At 32.2% G+C, this 24,805-nt stretch overlaps 1 protein-coding gene across 3 annotated transcripts in view; it reads left to right on the forward strand.

The window, feature by feature from the left end:
• Positions 1-24,805, forward strand: part of LOC114342178 (four and a half LIM domains protein 2) — a 485,196-nt gene that overhangs the window by 256,784 nt on the left and 203,607 nt on the right. For all 3 annotated transcript variants that reach the window (XM_050657502.1, XM_028292970.2, XM_050657504.1), the window contains 3 exons: positions 666-827; positions 5,120-5,284; positions 18,870-18,986. In XM_050657502.1, the coding sequence (XP_050513459.1) occupies positions 666-827; positions 5,120-5,284; positions 18,870-18,986 (444 nt within the window). The remainder of the gene's footprint in view (positions 1-665; positions 828-5,119; positions 5,285-18,869; positions 18,987-24,805) is intronic.

Consider the following 24,805-nt stretch of genomic DNA (forward strand, 5'->3'; position numbering starts at 1 on the left):
GCTGGATGGATGAAGTGGAAAGAAGCGAGTGGTGTGTTGTGTGACAGAAAAATTCCAATGAAGCTGAAGGGAAAATTCTATAAAACAGCCATAAGACCGGCTATGATGTACGGAACTGAATGTTGGGCAGTGAAGAAGAAAGAGGAACAACGACTGCATGTGGCGGAAATGAGAATGTTTAGATGGATGAGTGGAGTGACAAAGAAGGATAAAATTAGAAATGAGTATATTAGGGGAAGTCTAGGTGTGGCACCAATTGATGCCAAAATGAGAGAGCATAGGTTAAGTTGGTTTGGTAATGTTCAACGTCGAGACGTTAATCACCCAATAAGAAGAATAGCTGAAGTGCAGATTCCTGGAAGGAGTAGGAGAGGAAGACCAAAGAAGACCTGGGGGGAGACGATAAGGCAGGACATGTTGGTAAAGGGGATTGACATTGATATGACCCAATATAGAATTGTGTGGAGAAATGCAATTAGGGAAGCCGACCCCGCATAGGGATAAGGCAAAGAGAATGATGATGATATATATCCCAGTCGCACGATTCTTTTTATCTTTATGTCTTGTATTAAATTATTAAATGATCATCGCCAATTACTATACAATTCTGAACGAATTTTATATTAGAACTCAAAATAATGCAATCTGTTTTTTGTAATTTTTAGGTAGACCAATATTATTCCACTCTGCCTTCTGAGGAAGTTCCAAAACTCGGGTCCAAAGGTGAAACCAATCGTTCCCAAAGAATTGTTAGACAATTACCTAAGCAAGATTTGTCGTTGTCTGCTTGCAAGTTTGTCGAGCCTCAGAACCAAGCTAGTTATGAAGTAAGTAATAACATGCTCATGATTCACTATTTTTGAATAGATAATAACACCAATTACTTTACCCGTGGGTGTGGGTAATAGTTCATTACTCACAGGTTTAACCAAATAAGTGATGCATGCCTAGTGACATATGTGACGGATATTATGGTGGAAATAGACCGTCATAGCTCACATTATTACGTTGCAATCTTTAAATTTGATTCTCTAACAGAAATACACCAAAATAGTGTTTATCTTTGATCTTTGTCTTTATACGAATAATCCTAACAGTCAAGACATTTACACTTCAGTATTATAACCATAGATTGATATAATAACTAGTAGATTAGCAAGGTATGGTTCACGGGCGACCATATAAAAATTTTTAGGGGGGGCAGACGTGAAGATGATGCACATTATATTTTATATAATTTGGATAACCATATACCTATAGTTTAAAGCACCCGAAAAGCTAGGGGGGCCACGCCCCCCTCCTGCCCTTGGGTATGAGCGCCCATGGTATGGTCCGCTCTGTGCATCGAGGTGTAACGATAATATTAAGGATTGAGTGGTCTAGCCATCTTTGTCTGTCACATGCTCGGGATCGCTTTGTTAAAAGATACAGGGTGTTTCATTGGAAAAGTAACATACGTTAAGTACACTTAGGCAGTCTCAAAAAGACCATCCTTAATGGGTCTTACTCCATTAATAACAAAGATACTGGGTGTTTTATCTATTTCGCTATTTTCTTATTTGGTTCATAACTTTTTAACCACACTGTATATTTAATTTATATTTGGCAGGCAAATAACCTTTAAGGTGTACAATAAATGAATTTATATTCAATTGTAAAAATCCAGGTCCGGATTAAAAAATATTGGAAAAATGTTCCGACCCAAAAACAACACACGTTATTTTAATTTTTTTTTAAATAGATTTTTCAATTGAAAAGAGGATGAAAAACTAAATTTAGTGGTATATTTTGAATTTTCGGCAAAATAATTTTTCTGGTTAAATTTTTAATTTGAATTCTGAAATTATGTGAATTGCGAGAGCTCTACGTAGAAAAAATTAAAATGCGACTTAATTTTAATTAATACCATAATTTAATCTAAATTGGTAAAATGTTAACATTTCAGTTTTTTTTTATTATGTGTGACAAATAGTTTATGGCGAATATTCATCTTTAAATAATGAATAAATAATAAAGGGTCAATAAAGAATACATCACTTTAATCAACAACGTATCTAAAAATTATAACAAACCAGCGAAAATTTGCAACATAATAACTATTCAAAACTAAAGTACATATTCAAAATTACCACCATCAAAAATTATTGTTATGTGTGCAAATGTCAATATTTTACCAATTTAGCTTAAATAATGGTATTAATTAAAATTAAGTCATATTTTAATTTATTTTACTTTGACCTTCGCAATTCACATAATTTCAGAATTCAAATTTAAAATTTTACCAGAAAAATCATTTTGACGAAAATTCAAAGTATACCACTAAATTTAGTTTTTCATCCTCTTTTCAAATGCACCATCCATTTAAAAAATATAATATACAGGGTGTTTTTTTGGGTCGGAACATTTATACAATATTTTTAAATCCGGACCTGGATTTTTTATAATTGTAAATAAATTAATTGATTGAACACCTAATAGTCCAAGGCGGATCTGTTTTGAGATGGACGTTGAGAGGTGACTCAAATTTTTTTGCAGAAATTGCTTGAAAATAAATCAAATAATAATATTTGAGTTATCCTCCCTCTCAAAAAGGTCCGGAACATTGTTTAAATAATCAAAATGTCAAGAATTGAAGGAAAAATTCGATTTTTTTCTTCGTTTTTTGATTATAACTTTAAAAGTATTCATTTCCGAGAAAAGTTGTACTGACATAAAAGTTGCGTAATTCAATTTACTACAATATAGAATTGGTTAAAAATTTAAAAAATAGTCACCCTAGTTGCAAAATAGAAATAATTGCGAAAAAACCATACAAAAACAGGTATTCGCATTTTACGTTTTTCAACCATTTATGCTACACTTAGGACCTTCATATTTCACCCAGAAAAACTTTATGATACAGTTAAACAATACTGTAAATTTCATTAAGATCGGTTCAATAGATTTTGCAAAATAAATTTTGCAATACAGCTTTCGCAAAAAAAATTCATTTTTTCAAAATGTTACAGGACTGAAAATAAAGCAGATAGCAAGTTGAATTTTTTTTTGCTTATAGAAGTGTACTGTACCTTTCATTTGCAATTTTCAAAATTAAAATCGATTAATTACCACGGCGTCAGAAAGTTTTTGAAATAAACAATAATTTTTGGTGCTACGCGCAGGACAGCGGTGTTCGATTCACACAGGTTGATTTCCACCAAAATTTCTTCCAATCTTTATCTAATATATTATTTTCTTACTCTATATTTTGTTGTATTTTAATTTTTTAATTCCACAAAAATCAAACTAATTTTATTATTGTTTGTGAAATATTGTTTAAACAATTGCATATGTTTAAAAATAATAAACTTTTATTATTTAAGTTAAAATATATGAACAAAGAAAGTTTTTGCTAATAAAAGTGTTATTTCAAAGGATAGAGTATGTGTTTTTATTTTGCAATAAACAAATTTATTTATTTATATCGAAATGTCATAAAAATTAAAATGTATCAATCATTATCAAAGGTCATTGGAATGCCCAATCAGAGCAACCTATCCGCTGTCCTGCGCGTAGCACCAATAATTAATGTTTATTTAAAAAAATTCCTGACGCCGTGGTGTTAAGCGATTTTAATTTTGCAAAATTGAAAATGAAAGGTACAGTACACTTCTATATGCAAAAAAATTTTCAACTTGCTATCTGCTTTATTTTCAGTCCTGTAACATTTTGAAAAAATGAATTTTTTTTACGAAAGCTGGATTGCAAAATTTATTTTACAAAATCTATTAAACCGATCTTAATGAAATTTACAGTATTGTTTTACTTTATCATAAAATTTTTCAGGGTGAAATATGGAGGTCCTAAGTGTAGCATAAATGGTTGAAAAACGTAAAAGGCGAATACTTGTTTTTGTATGTTTTTTTCACAATTATTGCTATTTTGCAACAAGGGTGACTATTTCTTAAATTTTAAACCAATTCTATATTGTAGGAAATTTAATTACGCAACTTTTATATCAGTACAACTTTTCTCGGAAATGAATACTTTTAAAGTTATAATCAAAAAACCAAGAAAAAAATCGAATTTTTCCTTAATTTTTTGACATTTTGATTATTTAAACAATGTTCCGGACCTTTTTGAGAGGGAGGATAACTCAAATATTATTATTTGATTTATTTTCAAACAATTTCTGCAAAAAAATTTGAGTCACCTCTCAACGTCCAAATGTACTAATATTTTTACAGATGCGCCCTGGTCTATAAAAGAATATTCGCGTGTTAAATATAAAATAAATATACAGTGTGGTTAAAAAGTTATGAAGCAATTAAGAAAATGGCAAAATCGATAAAACACCCAGTGCCCAGTATTTTTGTTATTAATGGAGTAAGACCCATTAAGTATGGTCTTTTGAGACCGCCTAAGTGTCCTCTTTCTACAGTTAACGTATGTTACATTCCCAATGAAACACCCTGTATAGATAGACCACCGATCGACTGTTTCCGCGTTACGCTTTTTTGCTCAGTATGTCTTGTCTACTCTTAATATGTCTATGATTATAACGATATTATACGCCTCCCTAATGTAGGCAACCAATTATTCAGTGGCGTATTATTGGTGTATTTATCTATTAATACTACATTAATTTGTTTTTGTAAATTTTTATAATTTTAATCGAGAATAGTTGATAATTACATGTCCATTTTTTATAATAATAATATTAAATATTGATACTTATTTATGTAATTAATTATAGTTCATTTCCCAAATTGTTCAAATAAATATTTATAAAGAAAATGCTAACAGTGACTTAGTATTTATTTAACTTGAAAAATGTATGGTGTAACTACGTCACTTAGACTATGTAATAAACAAAATCATAAGTAAAGTCATTTTTTATTAATAGTTCGGCTAGTAAATAAAAAAGCCATAATAAGTTATTATAATTTAGTTTGGTTATATTTTTTATCAATAAACGAACAATGCATTTTAAAGTACAATAATTTTTCTAATAATAAAAATAATGGTCGTAGAAAAAGTATAGTATTCTACTCGCATGTAATGTCCATTACATGCTCATTGAATAATATACCTAATATAATTGTTATTGTATAATTAATTATTTTTGTTTTATTTTTAGGACTTTATATCTGGCCGAAACCAAGTAGCTCTCGACGTAGGCTTAGCAAAACCCACTCCGCCCAATAGTATTTGTGCTCATTGTCAAAAACCTATCCATAGTCAACAAATCAGTGTCGCTGCCCCTAGATTAGGAAAATCGGTGTGGCACCCCTCGTGTTTTAAGGTATTCAAATAGTTTTCAATTTAACTTTAAGAATGTACACCGGGTTCCAAAAAAAACTGATACGACTCTTGACGCGTATTTTGTAGAAAATTGAGCAGTGTATTTTGAAGGATAAATACTTAATATTTACATACTGTCAATGTCACTGCCAAATCTTAAAATTTGTCAGATAGCTTATTCTGTTCCACGGTTATTAGACTGTATTATTAATCTTTATTATTAATCCTTTCTCCGCAACTGAGGGTATCTTATCAACTGTATTGTTTTTAAACAATAGATGATAAAATAAAAATATTGACAGTTCAAAAATGTGAACATTATTGCATTGTGTGTGGCCTAAGTTTGGGCTGAAAACTGAAATGTATTACATTTTTACAAAATTTTGAAATATGTTTAATTACGTAGACCAATTTTAACAGTTGTTTTCAATACATATTTCAATCATCTACAAATAGTTTCTAATGTCTTTTGATGTAAAATAATTAGGGAAGCTGGAATTCAACAGTTTAGAATTTTACATTGAGTTAATGCAAAATTGTGACGCATGTCAAAATTCTCAATGTATTTTAATTGTATCCATTTTTTTCGACTCCTGAAAAAACTAATAAATATTTTTGAAAAATTTAAACTCAGAATGAAAGGTTACATTATTACCGAGGGCTGAAAGTCCCTGAAAACTTCTATAATATTTATTTTAATAAGTTACATGGATGAAAATAAAAAAAAGGTGTGATATTTAATTTCAAATATTTCATTCAATAGAAACTGCTTGAAAATATAATAAATTAAATATAATTAAACTCATATTCATTATATCACACCTCATCACAAGCTTTTTACAAGAACATAGTCAGCGATTTTGATATGGCTTAGAGCCAGACTACATCAAGATCGCCTATAAACCGTGCTGGTAATTGCCTTGCAGCGAGACCAAAAACAAAAAGAAGAAGAAGAAGAAAGTACACTGCTCAATTTTTTACAAAATGCGCTTAAGAGTCGTATCAATTTTTTTTGGAACCAGCTGTACGTTATCTACGAAATTTCCTCTGTATTGGATTTATGCAAAGTGAACATTTCAAAAAAGGTACGCATATTTAAAGAATGTGCTAAAAATCAATGAGAAATAGACAACAATAATGCATCATTTTAAATCATTAACTTTTGACACTTCAAGAGGTACTTTAACATGGGTATTTAAAGTATGAAAGAGTTAATAAGAGAAAAGACATCCCAACGCTATCATCAGAGCAAAAACATAACATCAATTCCGATCATAATCCTGTTGTTGTCCTATGCGAGCGCGTGTAAGAGTGCGCGCAACATGAAAACTAATAAAGAAACATTTTTGGACAACAACCTCAAGTCAAACTAGACATCCAATTATTGAAACACTATACAAAAGATAGTACACAAAGAATTAAACAAAAAATTAGGAAATATTCACCATAGAATTACCCGAGTCCCATGATGTAAACGTCCTGTAGAAAACTATTAAAGAGCAAATCAACAATGTAATAGAAAAACACTTAAAAGCAACCAGCACATGCAAAAACACATTTTCACAAAAAGAAAACAACTAGAAATAAAATCCCAACTATTTCTTGAAAACAAACTGCTGATATATAAAGCTATATTAAATCCAGTGTGGACCTATGGTATCCAACTTTGCGGGACAGCCAGTCAAACAAACATAGAAATACTGCAGAGATTCTAGAACAAAGTCCTTAGAACAATGCTGAATGCCCCTTGGTACGTGCCAAACTATGTGATAGAGCAAGACCTCAATGTGCCATCCATAAAAACAGTAATAACAGAATATTACAAAAAATATACCAAGAGACTAGAATCTCATCCAAACGAGTTAGCCAGCAACCTCACTGATGACCATAATGATGTAAGCATGATAGCAAGAAGATTCGAATAATCTGTGATAATTAAACTTATTTTAACTTGTCTTAATTTAATTTATGTAAAGAGGGTGATCACTGGATATCCCTCTACAGGTCAAATTTTTAACTTTTGTCAAATAATTTACCTATTGTTCTCAGTTAAGAACAGATTGTAAATAAAACATTTTCAAAAAAAAAATTGGTAAAAAAAACAGGAATTGACTACAGAAGATATTCGGAGGAAGGATTCAGAAGAGGATCCAAAGGAAAATATGGCAAAAACGGATAATACAGAAAGAACCCAGTACCTTCTGCTCTCTCACATATACTGGCAAGATAACAACAAAAATAGCCAGATACATAAAAAAGAAAGAAATAACACCAGCTTTCAGAACTAACAACAACTTAAGCAAATATATTAAGAACAATAAGAGCCGAAAGAGAAAACAACTACAGAGTGGTGTGTACAAACTAACTTGTGGTGACTGTCCGAAAACGTACATCGGTCAAACTGGCAGAACTTTTGACAAACGAATAGCAGAACAGAAAAGGGCTTTCAACAATAGAAAAACAGACACTTCTACACACGCACTTCGGCCTCTAGATCATAATCATTCTTTAAATGAAGAGTTTCAAATTCTGCATATCCAAAATAAAGGCCTTAAGCTATGTTTTAGAATCTATGGAAATTAATAAACTGAAAAATACAGATGTAATTCTGAATGACCAACTCGAGACAAACAGCTCCCCACTCCTCAACCTCTTCAGTTAGAGACTTAAAAAGGCAAACACATTGTAAATTATATCACTTGAGAAGGGCACTCTGCCGAAACAGCTGTAGTCACATAGTTGTAAGAAATTTTGTGGAAGTATAGAAAAAAAAACGTTTTTAGTGTTTTATTGTTAGATAATACAAGAGACTAATAGAATAATTCGAAAAAATAATTACACTTTTATAAAAAAGAACTTTTTTATAATAAAACCTTTTTATTATTTACAGGAAAGAATATAAAATTATTTAACGATAAACGATTTAACGATAAAATGCTTAAAATTCCAAAAATTATACTCTAATAAAAATAGTAGTTATTTTATGAAACAGTTCGTTAAGTATGCTTATTGCGAACGCACGCGATATTTAGAGTACGGGCGACAACGGAGTGAGTGCTATAAATCGCGTAAGTTCGCAAAAAGTACTTCACGCACAGTTTCATACAATATTTTATCTACTCTACGATAAACAAATAAAAACACTGTAACTCTTCGTCACTGGAATTCATTTCTATTCTACAATTTTGAGAACTTTGACATTTAAAAATTCTAACTACTTTCAAACCACAAAACTGTCAAAACTTTTGTTGTAATTCATTAGTCATACTGTCATCACCATGACAACGCTAAAGATAAGGATTGAGACCATGACAACGCGAAAGTTAAAAACAGTGCGAAAAAGTAAATCCCATTTAAAATACATTGTTACTTCACGCACACTTTAAATCCTTCACGCACTGCTGTATATAATGACAGTTTTCACAAACTAAAAACTTATACATAATTAATATGACATAGAGTAGAAAAAATACTTTTTATGATATCACGGTTTTGTTATTGTTTATGTACATATTTATGTAGGGCACAACATATTTGAAAAGAATAATTAACATATAAAATATGAATTTTTAGTAGATCTATTAACTGTTATTTATAATTATGATTCCAAAAATTACACTAGTATAAAATAGTATTTTTTAAAATACCAAATACCACTGTTGTTTAAAACGGTATATATAATTTTAAGAATATAAAGTTTTAATTATTTATTAAAACAAGTAAAAACAGATACGCAACAGCCGGGTTCCAACTGGGGACCTTTCGATCTGCAGTCTAATGCCACTTAGGCACCATCAATTTGTAGATATCGATTTATTAACGTACTTTAAAATATCATTGCAGTAGTCACATTTTTAAAATAGTTTGAAATTAAAAAAAAATGATTTATCCATACAGCGTGATTGGTCAGTAAAGCTTTGTAGATCCGTTATAAGTAATAGATAGTAATAAAAGTTAATAACAAAAATTGTAGCCAACTTTGATTACATATTAATAATCAATAATCGTAAATTGTAAGTTTTAGGGCCGGTTGTTCGAACGCTAATCAAGAAGTTGATTATAATCAATCATTTATTGTAATCAATTTTCTTGATGGGAATGAAATCGCGACATGAAAAATACATGTAAAACACTAATCAGTTATTGATTGTAGGTAAAACAGTAATTAAAATATAGCCGCAGCTCTTAAATTATTAAAAATTGCTTATTATTATTATTGATTTGTAAGTAAAAACAAGAAATGAACATCAGAAAGAGTTTAATTATGTTTTATTTTAAATTAAAACCAAAATAATAAAATAAATCAGTCAACATAACCTCAAAGTGCGACATCTGTCAGAAGTACGCTTAATCAAATATAATTGTAATTAAATATTTGATAATGATCAGTTTTGATTAGCGTTCGAACAACCGGCCCTTAGACAATTATTCAGTCATGGCTTACTTAAAATTTGGAAAGATTTAGACCCGTAATTATTAATAATTTTGCTCTGAAAAATGAAAATATCTCGAAAACTAATAAATTTACACATAGGGAATGTTATACAAAAATTATAGTATGGTAATGGTACTTTTCGATAATGATATAAAATACAGGGTGTTCTATTTAAAATTACTGAGAAAATAATGTACTTGCGTTTTGACTCACCCTGTATTCAATATAAACAAAATTAGCAAAACAAACATTTACGAAAATTTTGACAATAAATAAAAAAATATGACGTCAATAAACCATTGACCTTGTGCTTGCTTTTATTTATACAGGTAGTTAAACTTGTTACGATTTTCATATAAAATTGGTTATAACTTTGTAAATACCCCATACAACATACCAAACCTTTATATTTTTGTAATCGAAAAGTTACGAAGATTTCGAATATAAAATAAAATACAGGGTGTTCTATTAAAAAAAAAACATAAGTTTGGTCTGCCACTATTTTATCGAACACCCTGTAACATTCTAGCTAATTTTGTAATGTGAAGCTCAAAGTTCGCTACAATTTTTGTTATTAAGTTTTATCGCTATATATTACTATAACGGATCTACGGAGCTTCACCCCACTAATAATTAATCCCCCTGTATAATAGCAGTTAAATATTGCATTGTTAGCTGGTTCTAAGCTATCCTGAAAATTTCAGGTGTCTAGGTAGCCTAGAACTATTTTTGAAATGGATTACAAAATTTGCGGAGTCCGTGACACCAACCAAGCCAAGTATATAAAAAGATTTTAAAAACAGAGGCAAAAGAGAAATGGCCGGAAACAAAATGCGTCGAAATAGAAAAACTGCAATGAAGGCACGATTTTTTAAATTTACATAAAAAGGTAACAGTTCACATTGGCTAACAAGAGAACATCCTTACACACCATACTTTAACACGAATAGAAAATTGTTAGAATTAGCCGAAAGTAAACTGAAAAAATGGGGAAATTATATAAAAATACTTTTTAACCCTTTCACTGCTAACTTTTAGAACAAAACAAACACAACAGGCATACAACCACTACAAACGAATCAGAAACGAAACAAATACTTAAGTGAGACAAATAAAAAGGGAGCACTGGCAGAGTTTCTCAAAATAGATGGAACACAACTTCTGCGGAACATAAAAAGAAGTATGGAGAATGATCAGAGGACAAAGAAAGGAGATGAACGAATTAATAAAAGCGAAACACATTCAGAATTAAACATGGGCAGACTACTTCCGATCTCTATTTGCTAAAGGCGACGATAATGAACCACTAACACCTGAAGTTACGACAAACGAAGAAATAAACATCGAGTAGGGAGAGGTAAAGGAAGCATTAAGCAAATTAAAAAACCAAATCAGCGAATAATCGACCAGCGCGAGTAGAGGGGGTAGAACTGATGACTGTATTCATTTTCTCTCACTGACCAACTGTTTGCTGATGATTTCTAAATAGTTTGACTGTTTGTTGGAACAGAACTTAACATAAAAACTAGACTCACCACAACTATGAACCGAAATATACTGAGATATTTTGGACATATGACTAGAAGAAGAGAAGGCATGAAACGAATGATTGAATGCAACGTAGAGGGCAAAAGATCCAAAGGAAGACCTTCAGTACGATGGTCGGACCAAATAAAGGACATGACTGGTTACTCATTATCCGAAACAAAACAACACGCACACGTTAGAGATAATTGGGCAGAAATAGTTAAACAAATTACATGACGCCATACTGGCCACTACGTCCTTATGAAGGAGAAAAGGTAAAGGAGAAGGATTACTCTTAAACAGTCATTAGACAAGTCATATAGTATGCAGAGAAAAAAATGCCTTATTACCTTATTCATACTTATTAGCAGAAATTGGAGAATTGAAATTTATATACTATTTTTAACTAAATGTATATCGCTTCACAGGCCCGGCCCCAGGGGTGGGCGAACTGGGCGGCTACCCAGGGCGCAAAATTTAGGTGCGGCAAATTTTAGAGGACTTTTTGAAATCAACAAAGTAGTATAGCATAATTTTAGATTGTACACCTTATATTTCTAGGGTGGAACAAATGACTATTAGGTTCCTGTTCACAAAGTGTTAAAATTGCAGAACATTTTCTTGGATATGTGCCTGTACTGGAACCACTGGCTTGGGACTTACAGCAGTTGTTTTGCAAAAACTGAATGAACTGGGAATACGTTTGGAAGATATGAGAGGACAAGGGTATTATAATAGGGAAATATGAAAGGGAAGAACTTGGGAGTTAAAAACACAATTTTGAAAATGAATCCTAGATCAGTTTTTGTCCCATGTTCTAGCCATTCACTCAACTTAGTCGTGAACGATGCTGCTAGAGCCTCACAGTTTGGAGTTTCTTTCTTTTCCCGAGTGACAAAAATTTACGACTTTTTCTCAGCATCTATTCATCGTTGGGCTATAGTGAAAAATAATATTTCTAGCCTAACATTGAAACCTTTGTCCGAAACTAGATGGGGAAGTAGAATTGGTGCAATTACTCCCATCGGATACCAAATTGAAGAAATCTACTATGCTCTGGTAGAAATTACTGTCAATAAAAATAACGATAAAATGGTTGCTCATGGTCACGAGGCAAGCTGTTTGGCAAATCAAAGCCGTGATTTTATTTTTTTTTTTGCTTTGTGGTAATATGACATGCCATTTTACTTCACATCAATGTAGTCAATAAGTCACTGCATAGTATTGATATGGGGGTGTATCAAGCTGAGAGTTTATTAGAAAAAAAACCGAAATCCATTTTTAAGTCTCTCAGAAGTGATTTAAAATTCCAGGGCTATTGAACAGACGCAAAAGAATCCATCAAGAAAACGATCAAAGTTAGAAATTAAGAATCCGAAAATCGGGGGCACTGTAACAGCAATAGAGAGGAAAGTGAAAAGACAATTTGGCTATGAGGCTGAAGATGAAAATATGGACGTATTAATTATTATATTAACGTTCTATTTAAAAATTATAGACACAATCGTTAATATGTTAAGTGATAGATTTCAGCAAATTAAGAGCCAGGGTAAAATTTTTGAGCTTTTTTACGACATAAACCAAATTAAGGTTATGACTGTTAGTGATTTATCAGATAGATGTTTTAGGCTATGTGATGCTTTAACTTTTGATGAGTCAAAAGATTTAAATTATGCTGATCTAAAACATGAACTCAAAGTACTTTCCACGATTGTGAAGCCCAAGAGTACACCTGAAGAGACCCTGAGAATGATTAGAGTATGATTTTGATTTCGCCCTCAATCTTAGTGTTGCTTTGAGGATTTTATTAACCCTACCAGTGACAGTGGTTTCTGAAGGAAGAAGCTTTTCAAAGCTAAATCTAATAAAAAATTACTTAAGATCAACTCAGGAACTTTTAAATGCTCTAGCGACAGTCTCTATTGAACACGAAACAGCTGAGTCACTGGATCTTGGAGAATTATTATTAAAAGACTTTTCCCGTGCCAAGGCAAGACGAGTGCTACTTACTTAGCATTTAATTTAATTTAGCACAAAGCACATATGAATAAAAATACAATCTTGATTTAAGTTGGCGATTGCTGAAAGAAGGTGGTAAATCAAGGGGGGCGGCGATCGCCGAGCTTGCCCAGGGCGGCAAAATCCCTAGGGTCGGGCCTGTCGCTTCACATGCTGTGCAATAATAGAGGTATCTCAGCGATACAAGCAATAAAAATTAATGCATATTTGCTCTATTTGTTTCTTCCAGATTTAGCAATAACTATTATATTCGCCACATGTCTGCTTACACCTACTTTTCATTTCTCTTTAATTACCCGTTTGAATGGTCACTGTAATGTAATATATTAAAGCATTAATAGTTTTTTTTTTCGTTCATATGTTATCGATTTTAATATTAGACTCAGTGCCAACAAAAACATAAACTACTTAGCTGAAAAATCAATTTTTATGGCCTATATTTATATTTGTTTCGGAACTGTTATTTTTATAAAAAAAATGTCGAAACCCAAAAGACTCCATTTTCAAACTAATAAATGTTTAAAAATAATAAAATCTTTGGATATCTTAGTTCGGAAACAGATTCTCTCTTATACCTATTCCCATCCTTCTAAAATTTGCAAGGAAAAAAATTGTAAGGAAAAGGGTGATGAATGTATAGACATGGGGAGTCTACATAGTTGCACTCCACAACATATCAATTCACCGAGGTAAAGATCAACAAATCTGCTTCCTAGTACTCGATACGTGAGTAAAACCGTAGGTAGATAAAAGGCATTATATTTAATTTCGATTCAGCGATCATTACCATCTTTCTATGGACCATTTCGAACTCTTTTGTTATCATCAGGAAAGCAACTGTAATGATGCTCTATTTTTATTGTTGTTATTTTTATCTACAGTTTAAATAGAGAATATATCAAATATTGAACTTACTTGTACAAGTAATAGCAGAATTTTTTAAATACTATAATCTAATAATAAAACACTGAAAACGTTTGTTTTCTATACTTCCACAGAATTTATTATAACTAAGTGACTACAGCTGTTTCGGCAGAGTGCCTTTCTCAAGTGATATAGTTTACAATATGTTTGCCTTTTTAAGTCTTCAACTGAAGAGGTTGAGGAGTGGGGAGCTGTTTGTCTCGAGTTGGTCATTCAGAATTATATTTGTATTTTTCAGTTTATTAATTTCCATAGATTCTAAAAAAGATAGCTTAAGGCCTTTATTTTGAATATGCAGAATTTGAAACTCTTCATTGAAAGAATGATTATGATCTAGAAGGTGAAGTGCGTATGTAGAAGTGTCTGCTTTTCTATTGTTGAATGCCCTTTTGTGTTCTGCTATCCGTTTGTCAAAAGTTCTGCCAGTTTGACCGATGTACGTTTTCGGACAGTCACCACACGTTAGTTTGTACACACCACTCTGTAGTTGCTTTCTCTTTCGGCTTTTATTGTTCTTAATATATTTGCTTAAGTTGTTGTTAGTTCTGAAAGCTGGTGTTTTTCCTTTCTTTTTTATGTATCTGGCTATTTTATCATAAAAATTTTATATCATAAAAAAGAAAGGAATAACACCAGCTTTCAGAACTAACAACAACTTAAGCAAATATATTAAGAACAATAAAAGCCGAAAGAGAAAGCAACTACAGAGTGGTGTGTACAAACTAACGTGTGGTGACTGTCCGAAAACGTACATCGGTCAAACTGGCAGAACTTTTGACAAACGGATAGCAGAACACAAAAGGGCATTCAACAATAGAAAAACGGACACTTCTACATACGCACTTCACCTTCTAGATCATACTCATTCTTTCAATGAAGAGTTTCAAATTCTGCATATTCAAAATAAAGGCCTTAAGCTATCTTTTTTAGAATCTATGGAAATTAATAAACTGAAAAATACAGATATAATTCTGAATGACCAACTCGAGACAAACAGCTCCCCACTCCTCAACCTCTTCAGTTGAAGACTTAAAAAGGCAAACACATTGTAAACTATATCACTTGAGAAAGGCACTCTGCCGAAACAGCTGTAGTTACTTAGTTATAATAAATTCTGTGGAAGTATAGAAAACAAACGTTTTCAGTGTTTTATTATTAGATAAAATGAACTTCCATCAAGTAACGGTAGAATCCATCAATTAAATACTATAATGTTTACTCAGGTTTTTTAATAACACACATTTACTAATTTGTATGTCTCACAATGAAGCTTTATTTTCTTCGTGAAAAATCGACTCAACGCATCTGAAAGGTTTAACAAACTTCGAGAAAAAGAAGAAATTTTGTATTATTCAAACTGTGAAAATGGCTCCGAAGAAGAAATAGAGATTTGAATATTAGTCGAACCAATAAAGCACTGAACTTCCGAAAAAAAGGACAAGATGGATCTTAATAATTCTTTTTGAATTCGATTCGTGAATGCGTCAGGAAACTTTGTGAATCGGAGCCATAATATAATATTGAAAAACTGCATACAAAAAATGCATTCTTAAAGTGCATCTCAAACAGACAATAAAAAAATTCAGAACTCGTCAATTATCGGCGGAAATGAGTTCAATTTTGTTACTCGGTGGTTTTTGAGGACGCTGAAAACGAATCTGACGTCAAAAGTGATCTCCGGAGTACCTGGTGCCCAGGGTACCTACTGTGTACCTCGTCTTGTGGAGTTTTCGGCAAAAAATTTATTAAAAAATTAGTCAAAAATAATTACTCGGGTGTTTTTGGGGTCGCTAACGACGAATATAACATCGGAAGCAATCTCCGGAATACCTGGTGCCCTGGGTACCTACTTCTTGTGGAGTTTTCGGCAAATTCATTAAAAAAATAGCCAAATATCATTACTCGGGGATTTTTGGGCCGCTGACGACGAATATGACATTTCTACGGAGTACTTGGTACCCAGGGTACCTACTGTTTACCTTGTTTTCTGGAGTTTTTGACAAATTTATTAAAAAATTAGTTAAAATTCATTACTTAGGGGTTTTTGGGGTCTCTGACGACGAATATGATATCGGAAGTGATCTCCGGTGTACCTGGTGCCCAGGGTACATACTGTTTATCTCGTAACTAATGATGTTTGACTAATTTTTTAATGAATTTGCCGAAAACTCCAGAAAACGAGGTAAACAATAGGTACCAGGTACTCCGTAGATCACTTCCGATGTCATATTCGTCGTCAGCGACCAAAAACCCCCCGAGTAATGATTTTTGGCTAATTTTTTAATGAATTTGCCGAAAACTCCATGCGAAGTAGGTACCCTGGGTACCAGGTATACCGGAGATTGCTTCCGATGTCATATTCGTCGTTAGCGACCCCAAAAATCCCCCGAGTAATTATTTTTGACTAATTTTTTAATAAATTTTTTGCCGAAAACTCCACAGAATAGCTAAACAGTAGGTACCCTGGGCACCAAGTACTCCGAAAATCACTTCCGATGTCATATTCGTCGTTAGCGGCCAGTGGTGTCATGGCAAAATTAGCATTGCCGGAACGCACTGCTAATTTTTGTTTACAAAACCTAAATTCTCTATTTATTTTTTTTTCTTTTCTTAACCAGTGTGGGAACGGCGTTCCGTGGGAACGGCGTTCCCACGCATTCCCACACCATGACACCACTGTTAGCGGCCCCAAAAACCCCCGAGTAATGATTTTTGACTAATTTTTTAATGAATTTTAATGACGAGGTAAACAGTAGGTACCCTTGGCAACAGGTACTCCGGAGATCACTTTTGACGTCATATTCGTTTTCAGAAACCCCAAAAACCCCCGAGTAACAAAATTGAACTCATTTCCACCGATAATTAACGAGTTCTGATTTTTTTTTATTGTCTGTTTGAGATGCACTTTAAGAATACATTTTTTGTATGCAGTTTTTCAATATTATATCATGGCTCCGGTTCACAAAGTTTCCTGGCGCATTCACGAATCGAATTCAAAAATAATTATTAAGATTCGTGTTGTCCTTTTTTTCGGAGGTAAAGCCGATTACTTCGTCTATATTATTTGATTTTGAATGTATACGATGTGTATTTTTGGTTGCCTATATTGTAGGAGAGAATGAATTAAGATATTACACAGCTATAAATAATATTTAATTATTGTTGAATGTAATTTGAGAGTATTGATTAATTTATTTATTACTTCAATGTTTCTCGTCCGCTGCTGTGCATTTGTCTTTTTCCAATGTTTTTTTATTTTGGAATGCTGGAAAATTACAATACAACTAGGAATTAATTCCTTCTGTTATTTGCTGATACCCTCTTGTAACATTCTAGCTCTTTTCACATCTAAAACAAGACCTGGCTCTTAGATGAAAGTTTCCGACCTAAGAAATGTTTTAGATTTTTGTTTTTAAAATATAATTATGGTGTCCAGAAACTCTACCGACAAACGAAGACAGGAGATTCCTCAGATAATTTTAAGACAATTTAACCCAATTCATCTAGTCCGAAAATGCTTCCTAAGGGAGCTAGAGCTCTTTGAAGATGGCGTCATGTAATTAGTTTTTCTTAAATACCTCCAGAACGCTTCTATTTACAAAAACGAAAATTGGTATACGTATTTACTTTCCAGAAGTGAATCGATTTCATCCATTGCGAATTTCTCGTACCGGTCATAGGCGTCCGTTTTGGGTAGGGCAACGGTTATTTTATCGCCTAACTTTTTTGTCTTTAATTTTTAAGCATTTTTGACTCTGAATTATTAAATTGTGAGGTATTCTAGTAATAAAAGGTACTCTTATTTTAAGTTGATAGGATACACCGTTTTCTAGATAAATCGATTTGAAAATTTTTCGTTCTTTGAATTTCAAAAAAAAATATTAAAAAAAAACTATTTAGAAAGATGAAAATTGGTACATTTATTTATATTCCAGAGATTAATCGATTTCAATAATGGCGAATTTCTAGTACCGGTCATAGGCGTCGGTTTTGGGTAGGTCAATAATTATTTTATAGCATAACTTTATTGTCTTTAATTTTTAAGTATTTTTGACACTAGATTATTCAATTATGAGATATTCGAGTACTAAAAGTTACTATTGTTTAAAGTTGGTAAAATACATCGTTTTTTTTTTTATTTTTTTCAATTTTTTTTTCAAATTCCCAAAACTAAAAACCTTCAAATCGATTTTTCTAGAAAACGGTGCCTTCTACCGACTTAAAGTAAAAGTACCTTTTAGTACTAGAATACCTCACAATTTAATAATCCACTGTCAAAAATGCTTAAAAGTTGAAGACAAAAAAGTTACGCGATAAAATAACCGTTGCCCTACCCAAAACGGACGCCTATGATCGGTAATAGAAATTCGCAATGGATGGAATCGATTCATTTCTGGAAAGTAAATATGTATACAAATTTTCGTTTTTCTAAATAGAAGCGTTCTGGAGGTATTTAAGAAAATCTAATTACATGGCGCCATCTTCAAAGAGCTCTAGCTTCCTTAGGAAGCGTTTTCGGACTAGGTGAATTGGGTTAAATTGTCTTAAAATTATCTGAGGAATCTCCTGTCTTCGTTTGTCGGTAGAGTTTCTGGACACCCTGTATAATGAATTTAATTTTACCACAAAAAGAATACATGTGTCAATACATTATTTACCGATACAATTTTTTTCTTTGCAGTGTACTAGCTGTGATGATCTCCTAGTGGATCTTGCTTACTGTGTGTACGAGGATAATATATATTGCGAAAGACATTACGCTGAAAAAATGAAGCCAAGGTGTGCTGGATGTGACGAGGTGAGTGCACAATTAACAACCATTAAAGTATTCGCAATGGCGTGCCACTGACACTTCTTTGTTAATTTTTAACGTAAACAAATGCAATTTTTAAACTGTTTTTGTGTAAGAAAGTAAATATTTCTCAAAAACGAATATTTTGTAATGTTATCATATTTAGCAAATTTTATTTAACGAATATATTTGCATCTTGATTTTCATTAAAGTTGTAGTTAAGGCAAATTGTAGGTATCAGCTGCCACTGAAAATAAAAGAATGTGGCTAATAAACCTATTTAAGGTTTTCTTTGTTTATAATTTATATTTAAAAAATCGGTATTTGTATTCAATAGCTACATTTATTATAAATACAATAAATAACATGAAACTTAAAATAAAAATGAATTTTTCTTCATTTTTCTGTCTCAAATAATATCCAATTGGCCTACTCCTTTTTCTATTGCATTTTTGCATTCCTAATGATTTTAGTATAGTTTTTGATTGTTCCATTTGCTTTAGATATCCCAACCACTGGAGTAGGTACCTTTCCTTTATGGTTTTACCTATTCTTAGTCCCTTTTATAGGTCGAAATCTTATTTGTTTTGCGTCTCTTCCACCCGTTCTACATATTCGTGTGCCATGTGTTTTCCTTATGTTTCTTAACCCACTCGCTGCCGTTCACGTGCCAGAAAGTGATATGGTTACTTCAATCGGGTGGGGTTCACGCGCCAGCGAGTGATATGGTTACTTCAGTCAGGTGCCGTTTAACAGAATCGCTCCTAGCTGAGTTCCATCCCTTCGATTTCGATATGCAGCGAATGGGTTAATCACGAATGTTGTTTTCTTCTTCGGCACCTCTGTATCTTTGCTTGTAATGTAAGTTTCTTCTTCTTTCGGTACCCTGTCTGATTATCGAACGTTGGCTATCATATTGGCAGTAATAACTTTGTTTACGATAGCTCGAAACATATTAGCGGTTTCGGACCGTTTGCAGTTTAGATTGAATTTTTTTATGAAGGAATCATACTAATTTAATTAAATACATCTCCAAGTACCGTGAAGATTTTAAAAATTTGCTTAGAATGTCAGGACACCATTATCAATATTATGTAGGTATTTATTGGAACTTCAGAAGTCCCAAAATTAAAAAAGAATGTGTGTGTGTGTACTTTGTACGCACGTAAGAAGTTATACTTCTATTATATGATTTCAACAAAATTAATATACTTTAAGTTTACTTACATTTTAGTTAAATACATATTCAACTAATTTTAATACTTACTACTTTCCAAAATTTTTTATTAAAACAATACCAAAAATTAAAACAATAAAAGAATAAAACACACACAAACACATTGAAAAATGCCAGAAAGAAATGATTTCTGAACAATAATTGTTGGCAAAAATTTTAACTAAATACGTATTTTCTGAAAAAAAAAATGTTGTATAATAAATATAAGTACTTACAATCATAAAATGTATAAAAAAAATAAAAATTTGCATAGGAGATCCAACCCACGTATATTAGGGTGGCATAAATTTAAAATCCAAGCACCTCAGAACTTAACCACTTACACACACCCGTCATGTGGGAAGATAGACCAACTCAACGATTTAAACTTTGACAGTTCTCAATTAAAATATTAAAATACAACAAAACGTAGAGTAAGAAAACAATATATTAGATGGAGATTGGTAGAAATTTTGTTGGTAGGTAATCAAATTATGTCAATCAAAGCAGGTAGTAGGCTATTGATTATATTCAAAATAAGATAGCTAAAAGGAACTACAACGTTAACGGGGTTTTATTATTTCATATGGTCAATGGACATCTATATATGAAAAAACCGCGGAGTGCTACCATTTAAAGGGGTGCGTTTTTGAGAATGGGTGAATTAGTCCCTGGGCACAGGTTACATTAGGGTGAGTTCTATGCACTTTTGGTACAAACATATCTACATAAAAATTGTTCCTGGTTAAATTTTCTATCTAAGTATTACTTTTTAAAGTTATTGATACTATTTTTTACAAAAATATATTCAAAAGAAAAAGCACAAAGAAACCCAAAAGAAAGAAATTTTGTTTTTCGTCCCATAACTTTTGTCCACGAGGATATAGGTATAGACATTGCTTTACAGAAAAAAAACCTACATATTTTTTCTTTAAAATGTTGTTTAGTAAAGGTAATTAGGATTTATAGTTTTCGAAATATAATTTTTCAAATTTCGCCACTCACAGCAATTTTCCTTGTTTTTTCGCAAATATTGTTCTGTAACTTTTTTCTACGTAACTTTAGGTATATGCAATGGTACACGTAATAGGAATATAAATCAATTACCTTCAAAATTATTGAAATGTTAGCTATCCTGATCCCCAAGTATATGTAAATCAGGTTGGCAATATTGACAGTTGAAGTAGTCTAATAAAATGGTCGTCACGAAGCGTTGCATATGAATTATGTCTCCCAGTAAATATACCTAATTAATAAGTACTCGGCAAGCTTCCTTCTCCAAAAGGTTATGGACTCCAGTTTTACATGCCAAGAGTACATTCAATAAGAAGTAAAGTTTTTTAGTGTTGCTGTTTATACCGACCGGCAGTGTTGTGAGTGACCGCAAAAAAATGGCAGTCCAAGGTTTAAATGGCGCGAATTCAACCGTGAGTTTGTATCCGCAATTAACATCTACGAACTTTTCGTCATGGAAATTTAGATTAGGCAATCTTCTAGATGCCAAAGGTGTTAAAGATTTTATTACCACTGAAGTAACTGCAACGCAATTCACACAATTATCAAGAGACGAGCAAAATCAACATAAAAAGCATGATGCAACAGCAAGATCGATCATTGTCACATGCATTACAGATGAACATTTAGAATATATTCGTGACTGTGACTCAGCATTCGAAATGATAAAAAGTTTAGAAAAAGTGTTTGAAAGAAAAAGTATTCTTTCTCGTTTATATGTGCGGAAAAAGTTGTTAACGTTGAAATATAAACAAGGTATCGATTTACAAAAATTTTTCGTTGAATTCGATTCTTTAATCCGAGAGCTTGAATCGACTGGAACTACAATCGAAGAAGATGACAAGGTATGTCACCTTTTGTTGACAATGACAGATACGTTTGACACCGTTATTACTGTCCTAGAAACTTCAAATGATAAACTATCTGTTGATTTCGTTAAAGCAAAATTATTAGATGCAGAATTGAAGCTGAAAAATAATGTACAAGAAAGTGAAGAATCCTCTTTTTATACGAAGCAATACAATAAAAAACCCCGATGCTCATTTTGTGGACTTGAAGGCCATCTAGTGTCCAATTGTTTCAGAAAAAACAATAATAATTATAGAGGTAACAATAATCGAGGGAGATTTTTTCGAGGAAATAACTATTCCCGTGGCAGAAGAGCCAATAATGACACACAAGGTAAAAAGAATATACATGTAGCCGAAGACGAAGTAAGTTTTATCACAGCCCTACCAGCTGAAAATCTCAAGAATGATGACAGCCAAATTTCGTTTATAATAGATTCTGGAGCATCACAGAATATGTGCAGCAATAAATATAAACAATTTATAAGTAATATTATTGAAATTGAGCCTGTTGGCATTAAAATAGCAGATGGAAGAGTGATGACGGCTCGTACAAAAGGTAAATTAAAAGTTTATTACAATGAAACTCCTATTAACATTGATGTTCTCATTTTAAATGAACTAGAATATAATTTATTATCAGTCAGTAAACTAAACAGTTTAGGTTTCACAGTAGTATTTAAAGAAAATAAGGCTGAAATAAGAAAAAAGAACTTTAAACTTATTTGCTATAAACATAAGAGTAACTTATTTGCCGCAAATTTTCAATTAAATAATTTTCAATCTAGTTTAGTAGCAAAGCATAGCGATAAAGACTTATGGCATTTACGTTTAGGACACGTAAATAGAAGGGGACTACAATTGTTGGGACTTCCCTATTCAGATAAACTATGTGACTCGTGTCAACAAGGAAAAGCCACAAGGCAACCTTTTAAAGAAGTTATATACAAAAAATCCTCTAGAGTTGGGGAACTTTTACATGTTGATACTTGGGGACCATCCAAAGATCCCACATTTTCTGGTGAAAAGTATTACTTATCAATTATTGATGATTTCTCACATTTTAGTGTTGTATATTTAATGACAAGAAAAAGCGAAAGCGAATCACATCTTATTAATCATATTGAAAAATTAGCTGCAGAAGGCAGGAGAGTATCTAGAATAAGAATGGATAAAGGTGGAGAGATGTCTTCTAAATATTTTAAAAACTATTGTATACAACATGGTATAGTACAAGAATTTACTGCAGGGTACACACCTCAGCAGAATAGTATAGCCGAACGACTTAATCGTACTATTTTAGACAAAGTAAGAGCAATGTTTGTAGAAACAAATCTTCCAAAGAGTTTGTGGGGAGAAGCAGTTAGAACAGCTGTTTATCAGCTTAATCGAACTCCATCACGAGCAATTGAATTACAAGTACCAGCAGAAATATACTTAGGCAGACTTGACTTGTCTAAACTTAGAATTTTTGGTTCAAAAGTATGGTACTACAACCTACCAAAGCAAAGTAAATTAGAACCAAGAGCAAGTAAAGGTGTAATGGTTGGATACAGTGGTGCTGGTTATAGAATTTGGAATCCACTGACCAAGCAAACCAAAATTTCAAGAGATGTTGTTTTCGATGAAACACAGTATAAATATTCTCCAGAAATATCGTCGAATAATCAAAATGTTGAGGAAATTTTACCAAGCCAAAATGAATTGGAAACATTTGAAACAAATTATGAAGAAAGTACAGTCCAAACATTAAGAAACACTACTGAAATTAATTCACAAGATGAAGAACCAGTAAATTTACAAAATACCAAAATTACTTCCTCCAATAGAGAAATAAAACAACCTTCGAAGTTCAAAGACTATGAACTTTATTATGCATATTGCTTAGTTACATCAACACCAGTAACTTATGAAGAAGCAGTAGAGGAGGATGAATGGAAGCAGGCAATAGAAACAGAACTAGAATGTCTTGAAAAAATGAACACGTGGAGTGAAGCCACAAAAATACCTCATGATCAACAAATCATAAATACAAAATGGGTATTTAAAACAAAAAGTGATGGCACGAAAAAAGCTCGCTTAGTCGCCAAGGGTTATGAAGAAGAAGTGTTTTTAGATATATATTCACCGGTAGCTAAGATGGCAAGTGTAAGAATTTTATTATCACTGGCTCTCAATAACAACTGGAAGGTATACCAATTAGACATTCCTTCAGCGTTCATCAACGGAGTGCTACAACATGATGTTTATATTCATTGTCCTAAGGGTTATAAACGACAAAGCAAAGTTCTCAAACTACAAAAGGCTTTATATGGACTAAAAGAATCACCCAAATGCTGGAACCAACGATTCAACAAATGGGCAATCAAAATTGGTTTTAAAAGTGCGGAAAGTGACTGTTGCGTTTATACAAAGAAAAATGTGTGTATGTGTATATGGGTCGATGATATCCTATTGTGCGGTGAAGATAGCGATTCGATTCAAAAAATTATTGAAAGTTTAAAAAGTGAGTTTAACGCAAAAAATCTTGGTTGTGTAAACAACTTTTTGGGTATTGATTTTGAATATTCTGTAAATAAAAATGATGTAAAAATGTATATTTCTCAAAAACCCTTAATCAATAAGATAATTGAGAAATTTAATATGACGAATTGCAATGTTAGCAAAACACCAATGGAAACAGGTTTTCAGGTTGACAAAACTAATGCTAATAATCAAATCTCTGTCAATGTGCCTTATAGGCAATT

The sequence above is a fragment of the Diabrotica virgifera genome, chromosome 8, assembly GCF_917563875.1.
Source record: "Diabrotica virgifera virgifera chromosome 8, PGI_DIABVI_V3a".
Taxonomy (NCBI): Eukaryota; Metazoa; Arthropoda; class Insecta; order Coleoptera; family Chrysomelidae; genus Diabrotica; species Diabrotica virgifera.